This window comes from Coregonus clupeaformis, chromosome 13 (genome assembly GCF_020615455.1).
Source record: "Coregonus clupeaformis isolate EN_2021a chromosome 13, ASM2061545v1, whole genome shotgun sequence".
Taxonomy (NCBI): Eukaryota; Metazoa; Chordata; class Actinopteri; order Salmoniformes; family Salmonidae; genus Coregonus; species Coregonus clupeaformis.
The window spans coordinates 31,459,769-31,487,353 of NC_059204.1; the positions used below are offsets into that span (position 1 = coordinate 31,459,769).

Here is a 27,585-nt window from a genome sequence, read left to right on the forward strand (position 1 = left end):
ACCACATACAACACACACACACCATACACCACAGACAACACACACCACATACAACACACACACACCATACACCACAGACAACACACACACACACACACACACACCATACACCACAGACAACACACACCACATACAACACACACACACCATACACCACAGACAACACCCACCACATACAACACACACACACCATACACCACAGACAACACACACACACACACCATACACACACACACACACACACACACACACACACACACACACACACACACACACACACACATACATACCATACACCACAGACACACAGACACACACCACCCTACTCTGTCCTGCTCTGGGTCTACAGGAAGGTAACCCAGTAGGCAGGCAAACTGTAAGACTTGACTAGAATGTAGACTATCTCTATCCTCATAGGCAGATAAAATGGCCCTATTCCTTTTATAGTGCACTACTTTTGACCAGGTCACCAGAGGGAAAGGGTGCCATTTCAGACATACAGATAGGAAGCTCCTACTCTCCCTGACCCTGACTCCAGTACAGCCTAGCCAGTCATGTGAGTAGTTGAGTGGTATAGTCGTCATGGTGGGATGTCCATGTCCTCACAGTCTGGCCCCAGTACTGGACCCATAGTAAACACACTCACAGGCCTTACACTCTATTACACTGGCCTAAGTCAAGGGCTTAGGGTAGAGAGTATGAGGACTTCCCCTGTGTGTCTGTCAGTAGGAATGGGAAATCAGCCACTCTGATACAGAATAACTAGCTAGGGCTCTCTGGAGGGAGGAACTTGAGAGGAAAGGTGTGTGTGTGTGTGAGATTTATGTGCATAACATTTGAAAGAGGAGTAGGTTATGTTGGAGTGGGTCCTGTGTTTGTGTGAAAAAGGAAGGGTGGGTGTGTGTGTGCACTTGTGCGTGTGTGTGTGTCGGTGTGTTGGCCCGGGGAGTTGTGTGAGTCTCCCAGGCCGGTACTAATTTGCAGTGTTCATCATTCCTGAGCCCCCAAAGCCCGCCGCTGTGTATTAAGACCTCCTGACTCTGCACTTTTCACTGCTATCAGGGGCCTTGTTGGCTGCCCGGCGCTATGCAGCCATATCTATTCACACATGGAAATGAGGGGCCGACACACACAGACAGCCCCGTGATAGAACACTGCTTCAGGGGATGCGTCCCAAATGACACCATATTCCCTATGGGCCCTGTTCAAAACCAGTGCACTATAAAGGGAAAAGGGTGCCATTTGGGACGCAGATAGGGCCTCTGCCTGCACCCTCAGAGCTGACAGTATCATAATGACTAGACGACTTCTCTCTCATCCCTTTATTTCTCCCTACTTCTCTCTCGCCATCTCTCTCTTCTTCTCTATCAATTGCTCGTTCTCGCTCTTTCTCACCCACTTTCTCTCTCTCCCTCCCCTCCCCCCACTCTCTCTCTATATCTATCCCCATCCCCCTCTCTCTCCCTCCCCTCCCCCCACTCTCTCTCTATATCTATCCCCACCCACCTCTCTCTCCCTCCCCTCCCCCCACACTCTCTCTATATCTATCCCCATCCCCCTCTCTCGGTCTCTCTCTCTCTTTCTCCGCTGGGGCCTGGCTCTCATGTTAAACACACAGCCATCTTCAAACTTCTCAGAACTCACTTTCTTTACTGCTGCTAGCTCACAAAAAGCATCAGTTTGCTTGTCATGTAAACCACACCCCTCCCCCCGGTCAAAAGAAGTGCACTATGTATGGAATAGGGTGCCAATATAGGACGCAGGCAATGTCTGGGTCTCAGCTCCCACAGTGAGAAAATACTGCTCTGTATCTGTCTGTCTAGTCCTTAGAGTAAAGCCACTAGAGTGAGTCACATGCTTTTAGGGCTGAACACAGCCGTAGTTGAAGAGCAGCAGTCCCTGTAGACACTGCAACTCAGGGAGGGCCCTGCCCATCTGCCTCTACAGCAGTGGGACACTGGGGCAGGCTCTGTTCCAATACTTTACACATGCATCCTTCCCTCCTTCCTTCCTTGAAGTCATATGGGAATGGAATGGAACCCTGAAGTATTCACTAATCCATTATGAAGGGTTCCATTCCATTACCTATTACTTCAAGGAGGAAAGGATACATGTTTAAGGTATTGGACAAGAAAGATAGGAAGAAGGGTGCATTTTGTATTAGAACAGGGCCACATACTGCTGTCCTGAACTTACCCTTGTTCAGGTTATCACAGGAAGGAAGTCACAGCAATGTAATTCTGTATGTATCAATGTAGTGAGAAGGTAATGTACTTGTACATCCTGTGTCTGTTTCTCTCAACCACAGCCCTACACTGCAGTTAATGGTGGCTTGTGTTTGGGATATCTGTGTGTGTGGAGAGGGGACTCTGGGGCTGAGGGAGCGTGAGAGAGAGGAAGAGAGGAAGTGTGAAAGAAAAAGACTGGTGTGGCGCTAACGAGCGCAGGTAAGAAGTGGGACACGGTGACACACACACCGCAGCTGAGCACGCCCAGGAAGAGAGGAAATTAAACACACACTTCAAAAAGACGAATCCCTTGGTGGCACCTGACGAGGCCATCAAATTGAAGAGAGGGAGAGCTAGAGAGACGGAGAAGTGACAGAAAGAGAGAGAGAGAGCGAGAAGTGACAGAAAGAGAGAGAGAGAGCGAGAGAAGTGACAGAAAGAGGGAGAGAGCGAGAAGGTGAAGTGACAGAAAGAGAGAGAGAGAGAGCGAGAAGTGACAGAAAGAGGGAGAGAGCGAGAAGGAGAAGTGACAGAAAGAGAGAGAGAGAAGGAGAAGTGACAGAAAGAGAGAGAGAGAGAGCGAGAAGGAGAAGTGACAGAAAGAGAGAGAGGGAGAGCGAGAAGAAGAAGTGACAGAAAGAGAGAGAGAGAGAGAGAAGTGACAGAAAGAGAGAGAGAGAGAGCGAGAAGTGACAGAAAGAGAGAGAGCGAGAAGTGACAGAAAGAGAGAGAGAGAGCGAGAAGTGACAGAGAGAGAGAGAGAGCGAGAAGTGACAGAAAGAGAGAGATAGAGAGCGAGAAGTGACAGAAAGAGAGAGAGAGAGCGAGAAGTGACAGAAAGAGAGAGAGAGCGAGAGTGACAGAAAGAGAGAGAGAGAGCGAGAAGGAGAAGTGACAGAAAGAGAGAGAGAGAGCGAGAAGGAGAATTGACAGAAAGAGAGAGAGCGAGAAGGAGAAGTGACAGAAAGAGAGAGAGCGAGAAGGAGAAGTGACAGAAAGAGAGAGAGAGCGAGAAGGAGAAGTGACAGAAAGAGAGAGAGAGAGAGCGAGAAGTGACAGAAAGAGGGAGAGAGCGAGAAGGAGAAGTGACAGAAAGAGAGAGAGAGAGAGCGAGAAGTGACAGAAAGAGGGAGAGAGCGAGAAGGAGAAGTGACAGAAAGAGAGAGAGAGAAGGAGAAGTGACAGAAAGAGAGAGAGAGAGAGCGAGAAGGAGAAGTGACAGAAAGAGAGAGAGGGAGAGAGAGAAGTGACAGAAAGAGAGAGAGAGAGCGAGAAGTGACAGAAAGAGAGAGAGAGCGAGAGAGAAGTGACAGAAAGAGAGAGAGCGAGAAGTGACAGAAAGAGAGAGAGAGAGCGAGAAGTGACAGAGAGAGAGAGAGAGCGAGAAGTGACAGAAAGAGGGAGAGAGCGAGAAGGAGAAGTGACAGAAAGAGAGAGAGAGAGAGCGAGAAGTGACAGAAAGAGGGAGAGAGCGAGAAGGAGAAGTGACAGAAAGAGAGAGAGAGCGAGAAGGAGAAGTGACAGAAAGAGAGAGAGGGAGAGCGAGAAGAAGAAGTGACAGAAAGAGAGAGAGAGAGAGAAGTGACAGAAAGAGAGAGAGAGAGAGCGAGAAGTGACAGAAAGAGAGAGAGCGAGAAGTGACAGAAAGAGAGAGAGAGAGCGAGAAGTGACAGAGAGAGAGAGAGAGAGCGAGAAGTGACAGAAAGAGAGAGATAGAGAGCGAGAAGTGACAGAAAGAGAGAGAGAGAGCGAGAAGTGACAGAAAGAGAGAGAGAGCGAGAAGTGACAGAAAGAGAGAGAGAGAGCGAGAAGGAGAAGTGACAGAAAGAGAGAGAGAGAGCGAGAAGGAGAAGTGACAGAAAGAGAGAGAGCGAGAAGGAGAAGTGACAGAAAGAGAGAGAGCGAGAAGGAGAAGTGACAGAAAGAGAGAGAGAGCGAGAAGGAGAAGTGACAGAAAGAGAGAGAGAGAGAGCGAGAAGTGACAGAAAGAGGGAGAGAGCGAGAAGGAGAAGTGACAGAAAGAGAGAGAGAGAGAGAGAGAGCGAGAAGTGACAGAAAGAGGGAGAGAGCGAGAAGGAGAAGTGACAGAAAGAGAGAGAGAGAAGGAGAAGTGACAGAAAGAGAGAGAGAGAGAGCGAGAAGGAGAAGTGACAGAAAGAGAGAGAGGGAGAGCGAGAAGAAGTGACAGAAAGAGAGAGAGAGAGAGAGAGAAGTGACAGAAAGAGAGAGAGAGAGCGAGAAGTGACAGAAAGAGAGAGAGAGAGAGCGAGAAGTGACAGAAAGAGAGAGAGCGAGAAGTGACAGAAAGAGAGAGAGAGAGCGAGAAGTGACAGAGAGAGAGAGAGAGCGAGAAGTGACAGAAAGAGAGAGATAGAGAGCGAGAAGTGACAGAAAGAGAGAGAGAGAGCGAGAAGTGACAGAAAGAGAGAGAGAGAGCGAGAAGTGACAGAAAGAGAGAGAGAGAGCGAGAAGGAGAAGTGACAGAAAGAGAGAGAGAGAGCGAGAAGGAGAAGTGACAGAAAGAGAGAGAGCGAGAAGGAGAAGTGACAGAAAGAGAGAGAGCGAGAAGGAGAAGTGACAGAAAGAGAGAGAGAGCGAGAAGGAGAAGTGACAGAAAGAGAGAAGGAAATGCAACTGAACTGACAACAATGTTTTCAAATGTTTCTCCCAGTTGGACTGTTGCAGAGAGGATGTTGCAAATAGCCAACGTATCACTCATTAATATACACTCTATCCTATTCACAGTCACACACAAACACTTACGGGCACAGTGTTCAGGCACACACCCACACAACAGATTTTTAAAACAACATGGACACACGGGTATACACACGCACACCATGGGTAGCCTCAGTGTGAAACACAACCCACCCGGAGGACACAGTGAGGTACCACTCAGGTCCTCTCATGCATGTCCTGCGCCTCCATGTTAGGGGAAGCGTGAGGGGAGGAGGCCAGTGGTAGCTCCACACAGTACAGTACACCCCAGTGCCCCCACACTTCAGCCTCTATTATAACCAGCATGAGAGGAAGTCTGGCGTGCACGCCACCCGCTCCACTGTTGGTCTAAGCAGCGGGAGCGTGGTAAAACATGTCCCCCAACAATAAGTGTCCAAATAGATGTTAGTGCAGATGTATATTTACTGAAAGTGTGTGAGCGAGCGTCCATACGTGTGAATATTTGCGTGTGTGTTGGTGTGTTTTCGGGATTAGAGATATTGAAGGTGTTGATTGTGAGGGATTTATTGGGTTTACTCAACCTGCCCACCACGGAAACCACACACACCTCCCCCTTGCTGTCGTCGGACCGTTTCTGTTCAGTGAGGACGGTTTGTCAGTTTGGTCTGTCAGGTTATGGGATGTTTCTCAGTTTGGTCTGTGAGGTTATGGGATGTTTCTCAGTTTGGTCTGTCAGGTTATGGGACGTTTCTCAGTTTGGTCTGTGAGGTTATGGGATGTTTCTCAGTTTGGTCTGTGAGGTTATGGGACGTTTCTCAGTTTGGTCTGTGAGGTTATGGGATGTTTCTCAGTTTGGTCTGTGAGGTTATGGGACGTTTCTCAGTTTGGTCTGTGAGGTTATGGGATGTTTCTCAGTTTGGTCTGTCAGGTTATTGGATGTTTCTCAGTTTGGTCTGTCAGGTTATGGGATGTTTCTCAGTTTGGTCTGTCAGGTTATGGGATGTTTCTCAGTTTGGTCTGTCAGGTTATGGGATGTTTCTCAGTTTGGTCTGTCAGGTTATGGGATGTTTCTCAGTTTGGTCTGTCAGGTTATGGGATGTTTCTCAGTTTGGTCTGTCAGGTTATGGGATGTTTCTCAGTTTGGTCTGTCAGGTTATGGGATGTTTCTCAGTTTGGTCTGTCAGGTTATGGGATGTTTCCCAGTTTGGTCTGTCAGGTTATGGGATGTTTCTCAGTTTGGTCTGTCAGGTTATGGGATGTTTCTCAGTTTGGTCTGTCAGGTTATGGGATGTTTCTCAGTTTGGTCTGTCAGGTTATGGAATGTTTCTCAGTTTGGTCTGTCAGGTTATGGAATGTTTCTCTCATCAAACCATTAGTCCAGCTGGTGGGGTAATTGTAGCTGTTCTTAAGCACAACGTGAAGCGGCGTGCCTGGATACAGCCCCTAGCTGTGGTATATTGGCCATATACCACAAACCCCCAGGTGCCTTACTGCTATTATAAACTGGTTACCAACGTAAATAGAACAGTAAACAAGTAGTTTTGCGTCATACCCGTGGTATATTGTCTGATATACACACGGCTGAAATTATGTTTCAACCAATCAGCATCCATGACCCAAACTACCTGGTTTATAATGACTTCTGACTGTTTTCCACACTTGAGGATGTAAATGACCACCCAATTTAGTTTACAATAATGAAATCAAACATTGACTGCAATGTATCCTACTCAGTATTTGACTATGTATACTTTATGCAACTGTATTTAACTGCTGCACGATACATCTGCGTTCCAAATGGCACCCTAATCCCTATATAGTGCACTACTTTTGACTGCAGCCCTGCACTATATAGGGAATAGGGTGCCATGTGGTATGTAGACAGTATGTCCCCAAGGGTACAGCCAGTCAGTAGAAAAAAATAGTAGTTGATCTACTCTGTATCATGAGACAAAATGTCAAATCAAAATGTATTGGTCACGTACACAGTTTAGCAGATGTTATAGCGGGTGCAGCGAAATGCTTATGTTACTAGCTCCTAACAATGCAGTAAAATGTCAAACAAGTACACAAATAATGAAAAACATTCATAAATTAAATCAAGACATGTTGGAACGAATCCAATTAGCGACCGAAATAGTACTGTAACAGTAATCCAAATGTAATCTATACATGTACGCTGGATGAATTTACACAAGATATACTAAGAATATTATATTTACAGCAGTAGCTATATTAGTGAGCTACACTACATTACCAAAAGTATGTGGACACCTGCTCGTCGTCTCATTCCAAAATCATGGGCATTAATATGGAGTTGGTCCCCCCTTTGCTGCTATAACAGCCTCCACTCTTCTGGGAATGAGTTCCACTAGATGTTGGAACATTGCTGCGGGGACTTGCTTCCATTCAGCCACAAGAGCATTATTGAGGTCGGACACTGATGTTGGGCGATTAGGCCTGATTTGCTGTCGGCGTTCCAATTCATCCCAAAGGTGTTCGATGAAGTTGAGGTTAGGGCTCTGTGCAGGCCAGTCAAGTTCTTCCACACCGATCTCGACAAACCATTTCTGTATGGACCTCACTTTTTTCACAGGGGCATTGTCATGCTGAAACAGGAAAGGGCCTTCCCCAAACTGTTGCCACAAAGTTGGAAGCACAGAATTGTCTAGAATGTCATTGTACACGGTAGCGTTAAAATTTCCCTTCACTGGAACTAAGGGAAACCTCTTCCACCAAACTTTACAGTTGACACTATGCATTCAGGCAGGTAGTGTGCTCCTGGCTTCCGCCAAACCCAGATTTGTCCGTCGGACTGCCAGATGGTGAAGCTTGATTCATCACTCCAGAGAACGCGTTTCCACTGCTCCAGAGTCCAATGGTGGCGAGCTTTACACCACTCCAGCCGACGTTTGGCATTGCATATGGTGATCTTATGCTTGTGTGCGGCTGCTCGGCTATGGAAACCCATTTCATGAATCTCCCGACGAACAGTTATTTTGCTGACATTGCATCCAGTATATAACTAAATATACGGCGTGTATAAACAGTGTAACTAAAATGCAATGTACATTAGTAGAAATATTAGAATGAGCTACAGTTGAAGTCGGAAGTTTACATACACTTAGGTTGGAGTCAATAAAACTTGTTTTTCAACCACTCCACACATTTCTTGTTAACAAACTATAGTTTTGCCAAGTCGGTTAGGACATCTACTTTTTCCAACAATTGTTTACAGACAGATTATTTCACTTATAATTCACTATATCACAATTCCAGTGGGTCAGAAGATTACATACACTAAGTTGACTGTGCCTTTTAAACAGCTTGGAAAATTACAGAAAATGATGTCATGGCTTTAGAAGCTTCTGATAGGCTAATTGACATCATTTGAGTCAATTGGAGGTGTACCAGTGGATTTATTTCAAGGCCTACCTTCAAATGCAGTGCCTCTTTTCTTGACATCATGGGAAAATCAAAAGAAATCAGCCAAGCCCTCAGAAAAAAAATGGTAGACCTCCGCAAGTCTGGTTCATCCTTGGGAGCAATTTTCAAACGCCTGAAGGTACCACGTTCATCTGTACCAGCAATAGTACGCAAGTATAAACACCATGGGACCACGCAGCCGTCATACCGCTCAGGAAGGAGACGCGTTTTGTCTCCTAGAGATGAACGTACTTTGGTGCGAAAAGTGCAAATCAATCCCAGAACAACGGCAAAGGACCTTGTGAAGATACTGGAGGAAACATGTACAAAAGTATCTATATCTACAGTAAAACTAGTCCTATATCGACTTAACCTGAAAGGTTGCTCAGCAAGGAAGAAGCCACTGCTCCAAAACCGCCATAAAAAAGCCAGACTACGGTTTGCAACTGCACATGGGGTGGCTTGCAAGCCGAAAAACACCATCCCAACCGTGAAGCACGGGGGTGGCAGCATCATGCTGAGAGGGTGCTTTGCTGCAGGAGGGACTGGTGCACTTCACAAAATAGATGGTATTATGAGGAAGGAAAATTATGTGGATATATTGAAGCAACATCTCAAGACATCAGTCAGGAAGTTAAAGCTTGGTCGCAAATGGGTCTTCCAAATGGACAATGACCCCAAGCATACTTCCAAAGTTGTGGCAAAATGACTTAAGGACAACAAAGTCAAGGTATTGGAGTGGCCATCACAAAGCCCTGACCTCAATCCTATAGAACATTTGTGGGCAGAACTGAAAAGGCGTGTGCGAGCAAGGAGGCCTTCAAGCCTGACTCAGTTACACCAGCTCTGTCAGGAGGAATGGGCCAAAATTCACACAACTTATTGTGGGAAGCTTGTGGAAGGCAACCCAAAACGTTTGACCCAAGTTAAACAATTTAAAGGCAATGCTACCAAATACTAATTGAGTGTATGTAAACTTCTGACCCACTGGGAATGTGATGAAATAAATAAAAGCTGAAATAAATCATTCTCTCTACTATTATTCTGACATTTCATATTCTTAAAATAAAGTGGTGATCCTAACTGACCTAAGATGGGGATTTTCTACTAGGATTAAATGTCAGGAATTGTGAAATACTGAGTTTAAATGTATTTGGCTAATGTGTATGTAAACTTCCGACTTCAACTGTATGCTGAGCACTTGTTGGCTGCTTTTCCTTCACTCTGCGGTCCGACTCATCCCAAACCATCTAAATTGGGTTGAGGTCGGGGGATTGTGGAGGCCGCGTCACTCCATCGCTCTCCTTCTTTGTCAAATATCCCTTACACAGCCTGGAGGTGTGTTGGGTCATTGTCCTGTTGAAAAACAAATTATAGTCCAAACCAGATGGGATGGCGTATCGCTGCAGAATGCTGTGGTAGCCATGCTGGTTAAGTGTGCCTTGAATTGTAAACAAATCACTGACAGTGTCACCAGCAAAGCACCCCAACACCATAACACCTCTTCCTCCATGCTTTACGGTGGGAAATACACATGCAGAGATCATCCGTTCACCCACACCACGTCTCACAAAGACACGGCGGTTGAAACCAAAAATCTCCAATTTGGACTCCAGACCAAAGGACAAATTTCCACCGGTCTAATGTCCATTGCTCGTGTTTCTTGGCCCAAGCAGGTCTTTTCTTCTTATTGGTGTCCTTTAGTAGTGGTTTCTTTGCAGCAATTCGACCATGAAGGACGGATTCACACAGTCTCCTCTGAACAGTTGATGTTGAGATGTGTCTGTTACTTGAAGTCTGTGAAGCATTTATTTGGGCTGCAATTTCTGAGGCTGGTAACTCTAATGAACTTATCCCCTGCAGCAGAGGTAACTCTGGGTCTTCCATTTCTGTGGCGGTCCTCTTGAGAGCCAGTTTCATTGTAGCGCTTGATGGTTTTTGCGACTGCACTTGAAGAAACTTTCAATGTTCTTGAAATATTATTTATTGACTGACCTTCATGTCTTAAAGTAATGATGGACTGTTGTTTTTCTTTGCTTATTTGAGCTGTTCTTGCCATAATATGGACTTGGTCTTTTACCAAATAGGGCTATCTTCTGTATACCCACCTACCTTGTCACAACACAACTGATTGGCTCAAACGCATTAAGAAGGAAATAAATTCCACAAATGAACTTTTAACAAGGCACACCTGTTAATTGAAATGCATTCCAGGTGATTACCTCATGAAACTGGTTGAGAGAATGCCAAGAGTGTGCAAAGCTGTCATCAAGGCAAAAGGTGGCTAATTGAAGAATCTAAAATATTTTGATTTGTTTAACACTTTTTTGGTTACTACATGATTCCATATGTGTTATTTCATAGTTTTGATGTCTTCACTATTATTCTACAATGTAAAAAAATTGTAAAAATCAAGAAAAACCCTTAAATTAATAGGTGTGTCCAAACTTCTGACTGGTAGTTTATATATGTGTTTCTATCACCCACGGGACGGATTTGTGCCTACCTCATAACCTTGGGTTGGTACGTCAGGAAGTCTAGGACCCAATGGTACAGGGAGGGGTTCAGACCCAGGGCCCTGAGCTTAGTGATGAGCTTGGAGGGCACTGTGGTGTTGAAGGCTGGTGTTGAAGGCATTCTTACATAGGTATCCCTCTTGTCCAGGTGGGATAGGGCAGTGTGCAGTGCAATGGCGATTGCGTCGTTCGTGGATCTGTTGGTGCGGTATGCAAATTGTTGTGGGTCTAGGGCAGGGGTGTCAAACTCATTCCATGGAGGGCCGAGTGTCTGAAGGTTTTTGATTCTTTCTTTCAATTAAGACGTAGACAACCAGGTGAGGGGAGTTCCTTAGTAATTAGTGACCTTCATTTATCAATCAAGTACAAGGGTGGAGCAAAAACCCGCAGACACTCGGCCCTCCGTGGAATGAGTTTGACACGTGGTCTAGAGTGTTGGGTAAGGTGGAGGTGATGTAATCCATAACTAGCCCCTTAAAGCACTTCATGATGACAGAAGTGAGTGCTACGGGGCGATAGTCATTTAGTCCAGTTACCTTCGCTTAGGAACAATGGTGGACATCTTGAAGCAAGTGGGAACAACAGACTGGGCCAGCAGCCTTGCAAGGGTTAACATGCTTGAATGTCTTACTCACGTCAGCCACGGAGATCGGGAGCACACAGTCCACGTCGACGGCTCTGTGTTGTTTTGCTCGAAGCCGTTGAATTGCGACTCCACTTTGGCCCTGTACTGTTGTTTTTCTTCTTTGATTGCCTTACGGAAGTCATAGCTGGTCTGTTTGTATACGTCCATGTTCCCAGTCACCTTCCCATGGTTAAATGCGGTGGTTCATGCTTTCAGTTTTGCGTGAATGCTGCCATCTATCCACGTTTTTCTAATCGTCACAGTAGGAACAACATCTTCTATGCACTTTATGATGAACCCAGTCACTGAGTCAGTGTATACGTCGATACTACATTTCCTAGTCCACGTGATCAAACAGTCTTGAAGCATAGATTCCGATTGGTCAGACCAACGTTGAACAGTCCCTGCCACTGGTGCTTCTTGCTAAAGTTTGTGCCTATAGGCGGGAAGGAGCAGGATGGAGGCGTGATCTGATTTGCCGATGGTAGGGCGGGTGTGGGCATTGTAGCTGTCCCGGAAGAGAGAGTAACAATGGTTAAGTGTGTTCTCTTCGCTTGTAGCACAGGAGATGTGTTGATAGAATTTCAGGAGAGTTTTCCTCAGATTCCCTTTATTAAAGTCCCCCGCTACAATAAATCCTAGTGTAGGCCTGCTCCTGCCTCTCCCTAACTTCATGCATGGCTGCACTGTAATGTTGCTCTATTTCCTCTGCAGAGAAAACCATGAAGGGGCAGAAGGGAAAGCAGAACGGGGTGAAGGAGAGGGGGAAGGAGCGGCGGAAAAGCAGTCCAGAGAAGAAGAAAGAGAGGTGGAACTGTGAGAATGGTTCCCTCCTGAAACAGCTAGGTAGGTCTGACACACCACAAGGGGGGGGGGGGGTCTGTGTGTGTGTATGCGGTGTGAGTTTCTGGGGGAGTTAATGAGATATAACACCCACACACTCCCCCATCCCCTATGGGGAGTAGAGGAGAGTCCAGTCTCACACCATCTACATCTGTCTCCCGATTCACCACTTGCGCACACCATGTCATGGATTTAACAATGGTGGAAACTCCCCCCTGCCAATGCTTACACCAATCCAATAATTTCAAATCCATAATGGGGGGTGTGCAAGTGCACATCTCTGGAGACCATGGGAGAATCTCAATCGCATACTCCTCACGTCCTCTCTCCTCGCCTCCTTCTCAAAACCCATTGGATGAGAAAGCCAGAAGTCCCTCCCCTCTGACCTTCTCATCCAATGGGTTTTGAGTAGTGTTGCACGGTATACCGAAACGTATATACTTTTTTGATACTAGAACATGAAACACGGTTCGGTACTTCTGTCAAATGTGTTTCATGTCATATACAGATTGAGAGGATCGAGTATTTGTAGTCATTTGTCTGAATCTTCTCAAGAGGGCAGTAGCTAGCCAGGCTACTTGCGCATGCAGCTGACACAGCCACTTTTGTGAAGAAAAAGAGAGGAGAGAGAAAATGGTGACAGCATGGCGAAAGCATCATGCCTCCACGCCCGCATCTTGTTGACAAAACTGGCTCCAGAAGCGAACTATGGGAATGCTTACAGAGCAGTTAATGAGGGACAGCCCACCAAAACAACTAGGCAAAAGGTGTTACAAAGCAGGTCAGTGCAAGGGAGGTTTAGTTCCAAAACCACATAAAATTGTTTTTTTAAATTACACGACTACTTAATGGTGAAATGTTTGCTTATGAGCCTTTCCCAACGATGCAGAGCTAAAAAATCATCATAAAAATAAAAATAGTAACACAAGGAATAAAATCCACAAGAATGGAGCTACAGTGCCTTCCACAATTATTGGCACCCCTGTTTAAGATGTGGTCGAGGACTTCCAAAAATTCTCCTTTTTTTTTAAACAACATAGGACCCAAATGCAAAAAAAGAGAAAAATCCAACCTTTTATTTAAGTACATTACTTTGGTGTAAAAAAAAAAATCACACATTTAGAAAAAAAATAACTTGAAATCATGTGTCCCACAATTATTGGCACCCCTGATGTTAATACTTTGTACAACCCCCTTTTGCCAACAAGACAGCACTTAATCTCCTCCTATAACATTTCACAAGATTGGAGAACACAGAGAGAGGGATCTTTGACCATTCTTCTTTGCACAATCTTTCTAGATCATCCAGTGTCCTGGGTCCTCTCTTATGCACTCTCCTCTTTAGCTCGCCCCACAGGTTTTCGATTGGGTTGAGGTCTGGGGACTGAGATGGCCATGGGAGGACCTTGAGTTTGTGACTGCTGAACCATTTTTGTGTAGATTTTGCCACATGTTTTGGATCATTATCCTGCTGAAAGACCCAATGACGACCCATCTTCAGCTTTCTGGCAGAGGCCATCAGGTTTTTATTTAAAATGTCCTGGTAGTTCAAAGCGTTCATAATGCCATGCACCCTAACAAGGTTCCCAGGGCCTTTGGAAGAGAAACAGGCCCACAGCATCACAGATCCTCCACCATACTTCACGGTGGGCATGAGGTGCTTTTCGGCATACTCATCTTTTGTTTTACGCCAGACCACTTAGAGTGTTTGTTGCCAAAAGCTCAATCTTAGTCTCATCTGACCAAAGCACACGATCCCAGTTGAAGTCCCAGTGCCGCTTAGCAAACTCCAGACGTTTACGTTTGTGAGTGTTAGTGAGAAAAGGCTTTTTCCTTGCATGCCTCCCAAACAGCTTGTTGGCATGTAGAGAGCGTCTGATGGTTGTTTTGGAGACTTTGTGACCCCAAGATGCCACTCTTTGATGCAATTCTGTGACAGTGAGCTTAGGACTTTTTTTTACTTCTCTTACCATCCTCCTCACTGTGCGTTGTGGCAAGATAAACTTGGGACCTCTTCCAGCCTTGTTTGTCACTGTTCCAGTTGTTTTAAACTTCTTAATGATTCCTCTGACTGTAGATACGGGCAAGTTAAGGTGAGTGGCTATTTTCTTGTAGCCATTGCCTGACTTATGAAGGTCGACACAAATCTGCCTTACTTGAATGGTGTGTTCTCTTGTCTTTGCCATGTTGACAAATGGGTAAGAGAATTAGGCCTCTGTGTCACGTCATATTTATACCCCAGGGAAACAGGAAGTCATGAATTACTAATTAAAAGTTCCTAGATACCCTGACCAACTTTAGCAACTACAGAAAAATATATTTTTTTAAAAATCAATTAATATTTTCAGCGGAATTATTAGGGGTGCCAATAATTGTGGGACACATGATTTCAAGTTTTTTTTTTTCTAAATGTGTGATTTTTTTTTTACCACCAAAGTAATGTACTTAAATAAAAGGTTGGATTTTTCTATTTTTTTGCATTTGGGTTCTATGTTTAAAAAAAAAATGAGAATTTTTGGAAGTCCTCGACCACATCTTAAACAGGGGTGCCAATAATAGTGGAGGGCACTGTATATACAGAATGTATTTGCATTGTAACGTTATTCTACTAGCAACTAAATTCTAATTATTTTTGAGTGACAATGACATGAACATGTATATATTCAGCATGACATTCATTTGAGCATTATAATATGATTATAATATTTTTGTATATACAGTACCAGTCAAAAGTTTGGACACACCTACTCATTCCAGGGTTTTTCTTTATTTTTTAAAACTATTTTCTACATTGTAGAATAATAGTGAAGACATCCAAACTATGAAATAACACAATGTCAGTCACTGACAGTCACTCATTTAGCCAAATGTTTTATATTGGTAAGTTAGTCTAGCGGCCAGCTATCTAAACTTGTAGTAATCTTGGTCGAATTACCGACCGGGGGTGCCTATTGATCATCAGATATCATATTAAAAATGGTATGTGGGTAGGCAGACCCACGAGCCCCTCATGAGTTCTAATTTTTTGTGGCCCCCACCAAAGTTGCCCATCCCTGATTTAATACATTCAATTATTTAGCTGTAATGAATAATTAATCATAGGTCTAATGAATGTCATTTGACCCAATGTTATGGCCATAGATGAGCAAATTAACACTTAATCAAATTACATTTTAAAACAGTTTAGATGTAATTGTAAAATTATATTTTGTGTGCTCTGAGGCTCAAATGGTTTTGCATAAGGAAAATTTTAGATATTCTTCTGTTATTTAATATTTGGTATTGGTATTTTATTAGGATACCCATTAGCTACTCTTCCTGGGGTACAAACAAAACATAACATGATACAGAACATAAACAATAAACAAGAACAGCTCAAGGACAGAACTACATACTTTTTAAAAAACGGCACACATGGCCTATATATAAGTGCATACACACAAAATATCCAGGTCAAATAGGGGAGAGGCGTTGTGCCGTGAGATGTTGCTTTATCAGTTTTTTGAAACCAGGTCTGCTGTTTCTTTTGAGCAATATGAGATGGAAGGGAGTTCCATGCAATAATGGCTCTATACAGTCCATTCAAAAAGTATTCAAACCCCTTGACTTTTTCCACATTTGGTTACGTTAAAGCCTTATTCTAAAATTGATTCAATTGTTTTTTTCTACACACAATAACCCATAATGACAAAGCAAAAACTGGTTTTAAGAATTTTTTGCAAATGTATCAAATAAAAATATCACATTTATGTAAGTATTCAGACCCTTTACTCAGTACTTTGTTGAAGCACCTTTGGTAGCAATTACAGCCTCGAGTCTTCTTGGGTATGACTCTACAAGCTTGGCGCACCTGTATTTGGGGAGTTTCTCCCATTCTTCTCTGCAGATCCTGTCAAGCTTTGTCAGGATGGATGGGGAGCGTCGCTGCACAGCTATTTTCTGGTCTCTCCAGAGATGTTCGATCAGGTTCAAGTCCGGGCTCTGGCTGGGCCACTCAAGGGCATTCAGAGACTTGTCCCGAAGCCACTCCTGTGTTGTCTTGGCTGTGTGCCTACGGTCATTGTCCTGTTGGAAGGTGAACCTTTTCCCCAGTCTGAGGTCCTAAGCGCTCTGGAGCAGGTTTTCATCAAGGAGCTCTCTGTACTTTGCTCCCTTCATCTTTCTCTCGATCCTGACTAGTCTCCCAGTCCCTGCTGCTGAAAAACACCCCCACAGCATGATGCTGCCACCACCATGCTTCACCGTAGGGATGGTGCCAGGTTTCCTCCAGACGTGACGCTTGGCATTCAGGCCAAAGAGTTCAATCTTGGTTTCATGAGACCAGATAATCTTGTTTCTCATGGTCTGAGAGTCCTTTGGGTGCCTTTTTGCAAATTCCAAGCAGGCTGTCATACGCCTTTTACTGAGGAGTGGCTTCCGTCTGGCCACTCTACCATAAAGGCCTGATTGGTGGAGTGCTGCAGAGATGGTTGTCCATCTGGAAGGTTCTCCCATCTCCACAGAGGAACTCTGGAGCTGTGTCAGAGTGACCTTCGGGTTCTTGATCACCTCCCTGACCAAGGCCCTTCTCTCCCAATTGCTCAGTTTGGCCAGGCGGACAGCTCTAGGAAGAGTGTTGGTGGTTACAGACTTCTTCCATTTAAGAATGATGGAGGCCACTGTGTTCTTGGGGACCTTCAATGCTGCAGACATTTTTTGGTACCCTTCCCCAGATCTGTGCCTCGACACCATCCTGTCTCGGAGCTCTACGGACAATACCGTCGACCTCATGGCTTGATTTCTGCTCTTACATGCACTGTCAACTTTGGGAATTTATATAGACAGGTGTGTTCCTTTCCAAATCATGTCAAATCAATTTAATTTATCACAGGTGGACTCCAATCAAGTTGTAGAAGCATCTCAAGGATGGTCAATGGAAACAGGATGCACCCTCAATTTCGACTGAGGGCGGTGTGTGTCTGTGTAGGTCAGAATCAGGTTTATTGTCCTACAAGAAGAAAATCTTGGCACAGCTCACATTGCATACACAAAACATTTAGAAAACCTAGCAGGAAACAAACAGCCTACCATAAATAGTACCCCACCCGCACATAGGAGGAAGCTACAGTACATGGAATTGTTCATAATAGTCATAGCCCCTGGGATGAAACTCCTCCTGAAGCACGCAGTGTGACATTTAATTGTCCGATATCTCCGACCTGATGGGAGAAGATCAAAGCAGTGGTGGAGTGGGTGGTCTGGGCTGGAGATCATGTGAGGGGCTTTGCACTGGATAGCGCGTTCATTCTGAAGGGACAGTTTTGGAGCGGGGAGTCCAATCCGTTTAGATGCCTTGTTTGTGATCCTTAATAGTGTATTGTGGTGTGAGACTGTCAGCATGTTGTGGTAGCAGATGCTTCAGTAGATGAGTAGTGATGAGGATGCTCTGCTAGAGTAGCAGAAGGAGTTTTGGTTTGACAGACAGGTTGATCAGACTCCTGATGACAGACAGGTTGATCAGACTCCTGATGACAGACAGGTTGATCAGACTCCTGATGACAGACAGGTTGATCAGACTCCTGATGACAGACAAGTTGATCAGACTCCTGATGACAGACAGGTTGATCAGACTCCTGATGACAGACAGGTTGATCAGACTCCTGATGACAGACAGGTTGATCAGACTCCTGATGACAGACAGGTTGATCAGACTCCTGATGACAGACAGAGGTTGATCAGACTCCTGATGACAGACAGAGGTTGATCAGACTCCTGATGACAGACAGACGTTGATCAGACTCCTGATGACAGACAGACGTTGATCAGACTCCTGATGACAGACAGACGTTGCTGTACCATGTAGGAACAGGTTGACATACACTTTATCTTGAAGCACTTAACCCCAAATCGCTCCAGGGGCGCTGAACTCGCTGTGTGTTTGTGTGTGTGTTGTTTCTTGTGCCTTCACACAAGGGCGACACCCTCCAGTGACCATAGCAACGAAATAAACAAACATTATCAACGTGCGATAAAAAGTATTTACATCAGAAACAGAAATGATTAACCCCAAAATATATTACATAACAATGATTTTTATTGTTAAACCTGACTGTAAACTGATATTGTTAGCCAGCTAGCTAGAATGGGCAAGTTAGCTGGTCCTGCTGTTGGATGTAAGTGCTGAAGTATCACTACGCAGGCTACGTTTTCTACTGTGATTGGTCAACAACAACGATGCCGCTTGAAAAATAGAGCAGATTCCTATTTTCTTTGCCTCAGCTGAGTGGCCTTCACGAGCACCGCTGACCACACCGCCTGGATGGAATTTCGCCTCCCGCATAGGCTACATTAAAAATTAATGGGCCACCCCGCCCGCCCTTTCTGTCTGCAAGCGCCCTTTCTGAGAGTCCCAGCTAGAACAATGGAAACACATCTGTTTACCTGTCTTGGTGCAAGTGTAGGTTCTTCGGTGTACTTCACCTCAATAGTATCTTCAGGGTCAGAGGGGTAGAGGTATCCCGGAGGAATCGTCATGGTGTGGGTCCAGTGTCCCTGCCCTCCGACCATTTCTTTCTGAGCTCCATGGGTGTGGTGCAGTGTGGTGCATGCACCTCTTCTAAGTCAGAGCTGCTCTCCTAAATCCTCAGGCTTTAAGTGTGTGACCTTCCCTTGTTGAACAGGCTGAACCAGGGATGAGCCGGGGATGAACCAGGGGATCGGAGGGGAGAGCAGCCCCTGATAATGCAGTAAGGCTGGCAGAGTCCCAAATGGCACAGTTTTCCCTATATAGTGCACTACTTTTGACCAGAGCCTTATGGGAATAGGGTGCCATTTGGGATGCAGACACAGACTGGCATCTGGCCACTAGGGCTGAGAATTGCCAGGGACCTCACGATACGATATTATCACGATATTTAGGTCCCAATACGATACGTATTGCAATTCTCACGATTCTATATGTATTTGCGATTTGATACTGTGATTTTATTGCGATTCGATGTTCCAAACATATTGCTAACAATAGGTCTGCTGCAGAGGGACAAGAGAGAGCCATGAGAAAACAAACATATTTAAAAAGATGATGGAGAACAAACTATGAAGGAAAAATACTGTCGTTTTGCTGCAGGTACTGCCAACTAACGCGAAAATAATATTGCAATATTGTCTAAACTATTTGATGTATCGTAAAAAATTATATCCCGATATATGTAACTGTATCGATTATTCTCCCCCATCCCTACTGGTCACCCAGGATGGCAAACAGAGGGTTGTAGAGTCTCTTTGAGTGTTATAGTGGTGGAATCGACTTAAGGACCTTCTGGGTGTTGATATTGAGCTCTATCCCCAGACTGATACTTTGGGCCTCATTTTAACACTTAATTTGTGTTTCTTCAGGTGTCGAGTTTACAGAGTGCTCTCGCTCTCTCTCACTCTCTCTCTCACTCTCTCTCCCCTCTTTCCCTCTCCCTTTCCCTTGCTCTGTGCGTATGTGGGGTTGTCAGGGCGATGGTTGGCACCTGAGAACAATCGGCAGACTGTAGTGGGGCCTGCACAAACACAAATCTTTCCTAGCCCTACCTAGCCTAGCTTAGCCTTCCTCCCTCCCTGGCCCTACCTAGCCTAGCTTAGCCTTCCTCCCTCCCTGGCCCTACCTAGCCTAGCTTAGCCTTCCTCCCTCCCTGGCCCTACCTAGCCTAGCTTAGCCTTCCTCCCTCCCTGGCCCTACCTAGCCTAGCTTAGCCTTCCTCCCTCCCTGGCCCTACCTAGCCTAGCTTAGCCTTCCTCCCTCCCTGGCCCTACCTAGCCTAGCTTAGCCTTCCTCCCTCCCTGGCCCTACCTAGCTTAGCTTAGCCTTCCTCCCTCCCTGGCCGTACCTAGCCTAGCTTAGCCTTCCTCCCTCCCTGGCCCTACCTAGCCTAGCTTAGCCTTCCTCCCTCCCTGGCCCTACCTAGCCTAGCTTAGCCTTCCTCCCTCCCTGGCCCTACCTAGCCTAGCTTAGCCTTCCTCCCTCCCTGGCCCTACCTAGCCTAGCTTAGCCTTCCTCCCTCCCTGGCCCTACCTAGCCTAGCTTAGCCTTCCTCCCTCCCTGGCCCTACCTAGCCTAGCTTAGCCTTCCTCCCTCCCTGGCCCTACCTAGCTTAGCTTAGCCTTCCTCCCTTCCTAGCCCTACCTAGCCTAGCTTAGCCTTCCTCCCTCCCTGGCCCTACCTAGCCTAGCTTAGCCTTCCTCCCTCCCTGGCCCTACCTAGCCTAGCTTAGCCTTCCTCCCTCCCTGGCCCTACCTAGCCTAGCTTAGCCTTCCTCCCTTCCTGGCCCTACCTAGCCTAGCTTAGCCTTCCTCCCTCCCTGGCCCTACCTAGCCTAGCTTAGCCTTCCTCCCTCCCTGGCCCTACCTAGCCTAGCTTAGCCTTCCTCCCTCCCTGGCCCTACCTAGCCTAGCTTAGAATTCCTCCCTCCCTGGCCCTACCTAGCCTAGCTTAGCCTTCCTCCCTCCCTGGCCCTACCTAGCTTAGCCTGAACCTGTCCCAGCCAGCACATTCCCAGCCCTGCCGAGCCTAGCGTGGGCTGCTATCATACCGCAGCAGCCTAGGCCCCAGGGTCCACGGAGCAGAGCCAGGAGAGGGGAGGGGGGGCTGCAGCCAGCAGAGATGTGCATCGGGGTGGAGTGGGTCATGAATAGCCCTGCCATTTCTTCTCTCTGTTCCCTTCCCCCTCTCTCTGTTCCCCCTCCCTCCCTTCTCTCTGTTCCCTTCCCCTCTCTCCCTCTCTCCCTCTCTCTCTCTCCCTTCTCTCTGTTCCCCCCTCCCTCCCTACCTTCTCTCTGTTCCCTTCCCCTCTCTCCCTCTCCCTCTCTCCCTTCTCTCTGTTCCCCCTCCCTCCCTGCCTTCTCTCTGTTCCCTTCCCCTCTCTCCCTCTCTCTCTCTCCCTTCTCTCTGTTCCCCCTCCCTCCCTACCTTCTCTCTGTTCCCCCTCCCTCTCTCCCTTCTCTCTGTTCCCCCTCCCTCTCTCCCTTCTCTCTGTTCCCCCTCCCTCCCTACCTTCTCTCTGTTCCCCCTCCCTCCCTACCTTCTCTCTGTTCCCCCTCCCTCCCTACCTTCTCTCTGTTCCCTTCCCCTCTCTCCCTCTCCCTCTCTCCCTTCTCTCTGTTCCACCTCTCTTCCCTCCCTTCTCTCTGTCCTTCTCTCTATTCCACCTCTCCTACCCTCATCCCCTCCTTCCTCCCTCCCCTCATCCCCTCCTAAACTCTCCACACCTCCTCCTCAGGTCTCCTGTCTCCAGCAGAGGTGCTGGTGCTGTTGCTGCGTCATGGAAACTGCTGGCCTGGGGGTGCTGATGACGCCATCACAGCAGCTCTTCCTGGCCTGGTGGGCACAGGGGGAGGAGGAGGGACACGTGACTGGCTAGAGGAGAGGGGACGATAGAGGGATTGGACAGGTGTTAGAGGTTGCATCCCAAATGGCACCCTATTCCCTATTTAGTGCAATACTGTGCCATTTGGGACACAGAGAGTCCGTATTTTTACGTATGTAACTCGTCCAACAATAGTTGTCTTGAGTTGTACTTTTGACAAACAAAAGCAGACAGTGATGTAGGTCATATAGGATTGAATCAGTGTTCATGCGTCTGAGTGTGGCCGTAGCCTTAGGGAGTTGGCTAACAGGAGGATCTAACGGGGGATGGGTCGGTCAGGAATGTTGAAGGTTCTGTTGGTGTGACCCCGTGACACCTCTTTGTCTTGTCAATCTCATTATGAGGAATCAGGTACAGTAGACTAGAGTGAATCAGGTACAGTAGACTAGAGTGAATCAGGTACAGTAGACTAGAATGAATCAGGTACATTAGAGTGAATCGGGTATAGTAGAGTGAATCGGGTACAATAGAGTGAATCAGGTACAGTAGACTACAGTCGTGGTCAAAAGTTTTGAGAATGACACAAATATTAATTTTCACAAAGTCTGCTGCCTCAGTTTTTATGATGGCAATTTGCATATACTCCAGAATGTTATGAAGAGTGATCAGATGAATTGCAATTAATTGCAAAGTCCCTCTTTGCCATGAAAATGAACTTAATTTCCACTGCATTTCAGCCCTGCCACAAAAGGACCAGCTGACATCATGTTAGTGATTCTGTCGTTAACACAGGTGAGAGTGTTGATGAGGACAAGGCTGGAGATCACTCTGTCATGCTGTTTGAGTTAGAATAACAGACTGGAAGCTTTAAAAGGAGGGTGGTGCTTGAAATCATTGTTCTTCCTCTGTTAACCTTGGTTACCTGCAAGGAAACGCGTGCCGTCATCATTGCTTTGCACAAAAAGGGCTTCACAGGCAAGGATATTGCTGCTAGTAAGATTGCAGTGGCTCGGGGAACAAAACAACAACATTTTGGGTCCATGGCCAGGAAACTCCCCAGACCTTAATCCCATTGTGAACTTGTGGTCGATCCTCAAGAGGCGGGTGGACAAACAAAACCCCACAAATTCTGACAAACTCCAAGCATTGATTATGCAAGAATGGGCTGCCATCAGTCAGGATGTAGCCCAGAAGTTAATTGACAGCATGCCAGGGTGGATTGCAGAGGTCTTGAAAAAGAAGGGTCAACACTACAAATATTGACTCTTTGCATAAACTTCATGTAATTGTCAATAAAAGCCTTTGACACTAATGGAATGCTTGTAATTATACTTCAGTATACCATAGTAACATCTGACAAAAATATCTAAAAACACTGAAGCAGCAAACTTTGTGAAGACCAATACTTGTGTCATTCTCAAAACTTTTGACCACGACTGTAGAGTGAATCAGGTACAGTAGAGAATCGGGTACAGTAGACTAGAGTGAATCAGGTACCGTAGAGAATCGGGTACAGTAGACTAGAGTGAATCCGGTACCGTAGAGAATCGGGTACAGTAGACTAGAGTGAATCAGGTACCGTAGAGAATCGGGTACAGTAGACTAGAGTGAATCAGGTACCGTAGGGAATCGGGTACAGTAGACTAGAGTGAATCGGGTACAATAGAGTGAATCAGGTACAGTAGACTAGAGTGAATCAGGTACCGTAGAGAATCGGGTACAGTAGACTAGAGTGAATCAGGTACAGTAGACTAGAGTGAATCAGGTACAGTAGACTAGAGTGAATCAGGTACAGTAGACTAGAGTGAATCGGGTACAGTAGACTAGAGTGAATCAGGTACGGTAGATTAGAGTGAATCAGGTACAGTAGACTAGAGTGAATCAGGTACAGTAGACTAGAGTGAATCAGGTACAGTAGACTAGAGTGAATCAGGTACAGTAGACTAGAGTGAATCAGGTACATTAGACTAGAGTGAATCAGGTACATTAGACTAGAGTGAATCAGGTACAGTAGACTAGAGTGAATCAGGTACATTAGACTAGAGTGATTCAGGTACAGTAGACTAGAGTGAATCAGGTACAGTAGACTAGAGTGAATCAGGTACGGTAGAGTGGATGGCGGTGAGAGGTAGAAAAGTGTGCTGAGTATCATCTCAGTTTTGTAACCTCCTCCTTCCCTCCATCCCACACCCCTCCTCCTCACCCTTCCTCCCTCCTTCCTTACCTCCCTCCATCCCTGTGTGTCTCTGTGCTGAGATGTTGACATGCCTACCAGAGAGTCTCTCAAGTTGATCCTCCCTCCCCCTTTCTCCCTCATCCTCTCCTCCCTCCCTCTCTCCTCTCTCCCTCTATCTCTCCCTGCCTCCTCTCCTCTGTTGTGTTCTTCCCAGACTACCATAGCGGCTGTGGTGAAATTAGCCTGCTTTGTTAATGACCATGATTAAAAACGCATTCTAAGTAGGATCTAAATGTCATTCAACACGGCAGGGAGGCAGGCTGGGTGTGTGGAGCCAGCATTACCACTGCTAATACTCACTCCCTACACCAGCTAGCGCTTTTCTCCTCATCTCCAGAGTAGATAGATACCGCTCCACGCCAGACGGAGAGACACACATTTAAGGAGGTTATTGTAGCTCGTCCCACCAACAACACAGCCCCATGGGGTTTAATTGTATTTTCAGCAGGTCTACCTTAAAGAGGCTTATGGGTCAGTGTGTGTGTGTGTGTGTGTGTGTGCATGTGTGAGTGAGTGGTTTGTTAGCTGGTGCATGTGCTCCATCTTTCTGATTATATTTTATTTATTTTGGGTTGGCAGGAGCCTAGTGTGTATGGTTTGGGGGTGGGGGCATGAGAGGGGGCGGGGGGTGGAGGCAGGGGAGTGGGGGTGGAGGCAGGGAGTGGGGGCAAGGGAGTGGGGGGTGGGGGCAGGGGAGTGGGGGGTGGGGGGCAGGGGAGTGGGGGGTGGGGGTGGGGGCAGGATAGTGGGGGTGGGGGTGGGGGCAGGGGAGTGGAGGGTGTTACCCAGTTTACCCATACAGCATCTCCCAGACTGAGTGAGAGGGATTAATCAAATCAAGCTTTATTTATCCTGCACATTTCAGATGCAATTTACATGAAAAACTAAATATTTACTACACAACAAACATAAGATGAATTTTTTTTTTTAAAGAATGACACAAACTGAAAAACTAAAAAGCACCCTAAGGAAAACCAAAGCTAAAAAGATGTGGCAGGCTATTCCAGAGGCTGGGGGCATAATAATTAAAGGATGCCTCTCCATGCCTCTTGGTCCTAGGCTTTGGGATAGTTAAAAGGCCAGTGCCAGAGGACCTGAGGGACCTACTGGGTACACACAGTACCAGTCAAAAGTTTGGACACACCTACTCATTCAAGGTTTTTTAAATATTAGAGATTCTTCAAATAGCCACCCTTTGCCTTGATGACAGCTTTACACACTCTTGGCATTCTCTCAACCAGCTTCACCTGGAATGCTTTTCCAAAAGTCTTGAATGAGTTCCCACATATGCTGAGCACTTGTTGGCTGCTTTTCCTTCACTCTGCGGTCATACTCATCCCAAACCATCTCAATTGGTTTGAGGTTGGGTGATTGTGGAGGCCAGGTCATCTGATGCAGCACTCCATCACTCTCCTTCTTGGTCAAATAGCCCTTACACAGCCTGGAGGTGTGTTTTGGGTCATTGTCTTGTTGAAAAACAAATGATAGTCCCACTAAGCGCAAACCAGATGGGATGGCGTATTGCTGCAGAATGCTGTGGTAGCCATGCTGGTTAAGTGTGCCTTGAATTCTAAATAAATCACAGACAGTGTCACCAGCAAAGCACCCCCACACCATAACACCGCCTCCTCCATGCTTTACGGTGGGAACTACACATGCGGAGATCATCCGTTCACCCACACCGCGTCTCACAAAGACACAGCAGTTGGAACCAACAATCTCCAATTTGGACTCCAGACCAAAGGACAAATGTCCACCGGTCTAATGTCCATTGCTCGTGTTTCTTGGCCCAAGCAGGTCTCTTCTTATTATTGGTGTCCTTTAGTAGTGGTTTCTTTGCAGCAATTCGACCATGAAGGCTTGATTCACACAGTCCCCTCTGAACAGTTGATGTTTAGATGTGTCTGTGACTTGAACTCTGTGTAGCATTTATTTGGGCTGCAATGTCTGAGGCTGGTAACTCTATTGAACTTATCCTCTGCAGCAGAGGTAACTCTGGGTCTTCCATTTCTGTGGTGGTCCTCATGACAGCCAGTTTCATCATAGCGCTTGATGGTTTTTGCGACTGCACTTGAAGAAACTTTCAAAGTTCTTGAAATGTTCCTTATTGACTGACATGTCTTAAAGTAATGATGGATTGTCATTTCTCTTTGCTTATTTGAAATGTTCTTGCAATAATATGGACTTGGTCTTTTACGAAATAGGGCTATCTTCTGTATACCCCTCCTACCTTGTCACAACACAACTGATTGGCTAAAACGCATAAAGAAGGAAAGAAATTCCACAAATTACCTTTGAAGTAGGCACACCTGTTAATTGAAATGCATTCCAGGTGACTACCTCATGAAGCTGGTTGAGAGAATGCCAAGAGTGTGCAAAGCTGTCATCAAGGCAAAGGGTGGCTATTTGAAGAATCTCAAATATAAAATATATTTTGATTTGTTTAACACTTTTTTGGTAACTACATGATTCCATGTGTTTTTTCATAGTTTTGATGTCTTCACTATTATTCTACAATGTAGAAAATAGTAAAAAATAAAGAAAAACCCACGAATGAGTAGGTGTGTCCAAACTTTTGACTGGTACTGTATATCACATTTACAGTGGGGAAAAAAAGTATTTAGTCAGTCACCAATTGTGCAAGTTCTCCCACTTAAAAAGATGAGAGAGGCCTGTAATTTTCATCATAGGTACACGTCAACTATGACAGACAAATTGAGGGAAAAAAATCCAGAAAATCACATTGTAGGATTTTTTATGAATTTATTTGCAAATTATGGTGGAAAATAAGTATTTGGTCACCTACAAACAAGCAAGATTTCTGGCTCTCACAGACCTGTAACTTCTTCTTTAAGAGGCTCCTCTGTCCTCCACTCGTTACCTGTATTAATGGCACCTGTTTGAACTTGTTATCAGTATAAAAGACACCTGTCCACAACCTCTAACAGTCACACTCCAAACTCCACTATGGCCAAGACCAAAGAGCTGTCAAAGGACACCTGAAACAAAATTGTAGACCTGAACCAGGCTGGGAAGACTGAATCTGCAATAGGTAAGCAGCTTGGTTTAAAGAAATCAACTGTGGGAGCAATTATTAGGAAATGGAAGACATACAAGACCACTGATAATCTCCCTCGATCTGGGGCTCCACGCAAGATCTCACCCCGTGGGGTCAAAATGATCACAAGAACGGTGAGCAAAAATCCCAGAACCACACGGGGGGACCTAGTGAATGACCTGCAGAGAGCTGGGACCAATGTAACAAAGCCTACCATCAGTAACACACTACGCCGCCATGGACTCAAATCCTGCAGTGCCAGACGTGTCCCCCTGCTTAAGCCAGTACATGTCCAGGCCCGTCTGAAGTTTGCTAGAGTGCATTTGGATGATCCAGAAGAGGGTTGGGAGAAAACAAATCTCATTTTGTCTGTCATAGTTGACGTGTACCTATTATGAAAATTACAGGCCTCTCTCATATTTTTAAGTGGGAGAACTTGCACAATTGGTGGCTGACTAAATACTTTTTTTCCCCACTGTACAAAGTATTCAGACCCTGTACTCAGTACTTTGTTGAAGCACCTTTGGCAGCAATTACAGCCTCGAGTCTATGACGCTACAAGCTTGGCACACCTGTATTTGGGGAGTTTCTCCCATTCCTCTCTGCAGATCCTCTCAAGCTCTGTCAGGTTGGATGGGGAGTGTT

The 27,585-nt window shown here is 45.9% G+C and overlaps 1 protein-coding gene across 2 annotated transcripts in view; it reads left to right on the forward strand.

Moving 5' to 3' along the window:
- The window catches only part of LOC121579240 (protein Jade-1), a 219,097-nt gene that overhangs the window by 171,582 nt on the left and 19,930 nt on the right, over positions 1 to 27,585 (forward strand). The window contains exon 12 of one of the 2 annotated variants that reach the window (XM_041893648.2): positions 12,189 to 12,320. The exons of the other annotated variant lie outside the window; for it this stretch is intronic. Coding sequence (XP_041749582.2) covers positions 12,189 to 12,320 — 132 coding nt within the window. The remainder of the gene's footprint in view (positions 1 to 12,188; positions 12,321 to 27,585) is intronic. 2 annotated transcript variants of the gene reach the window in all.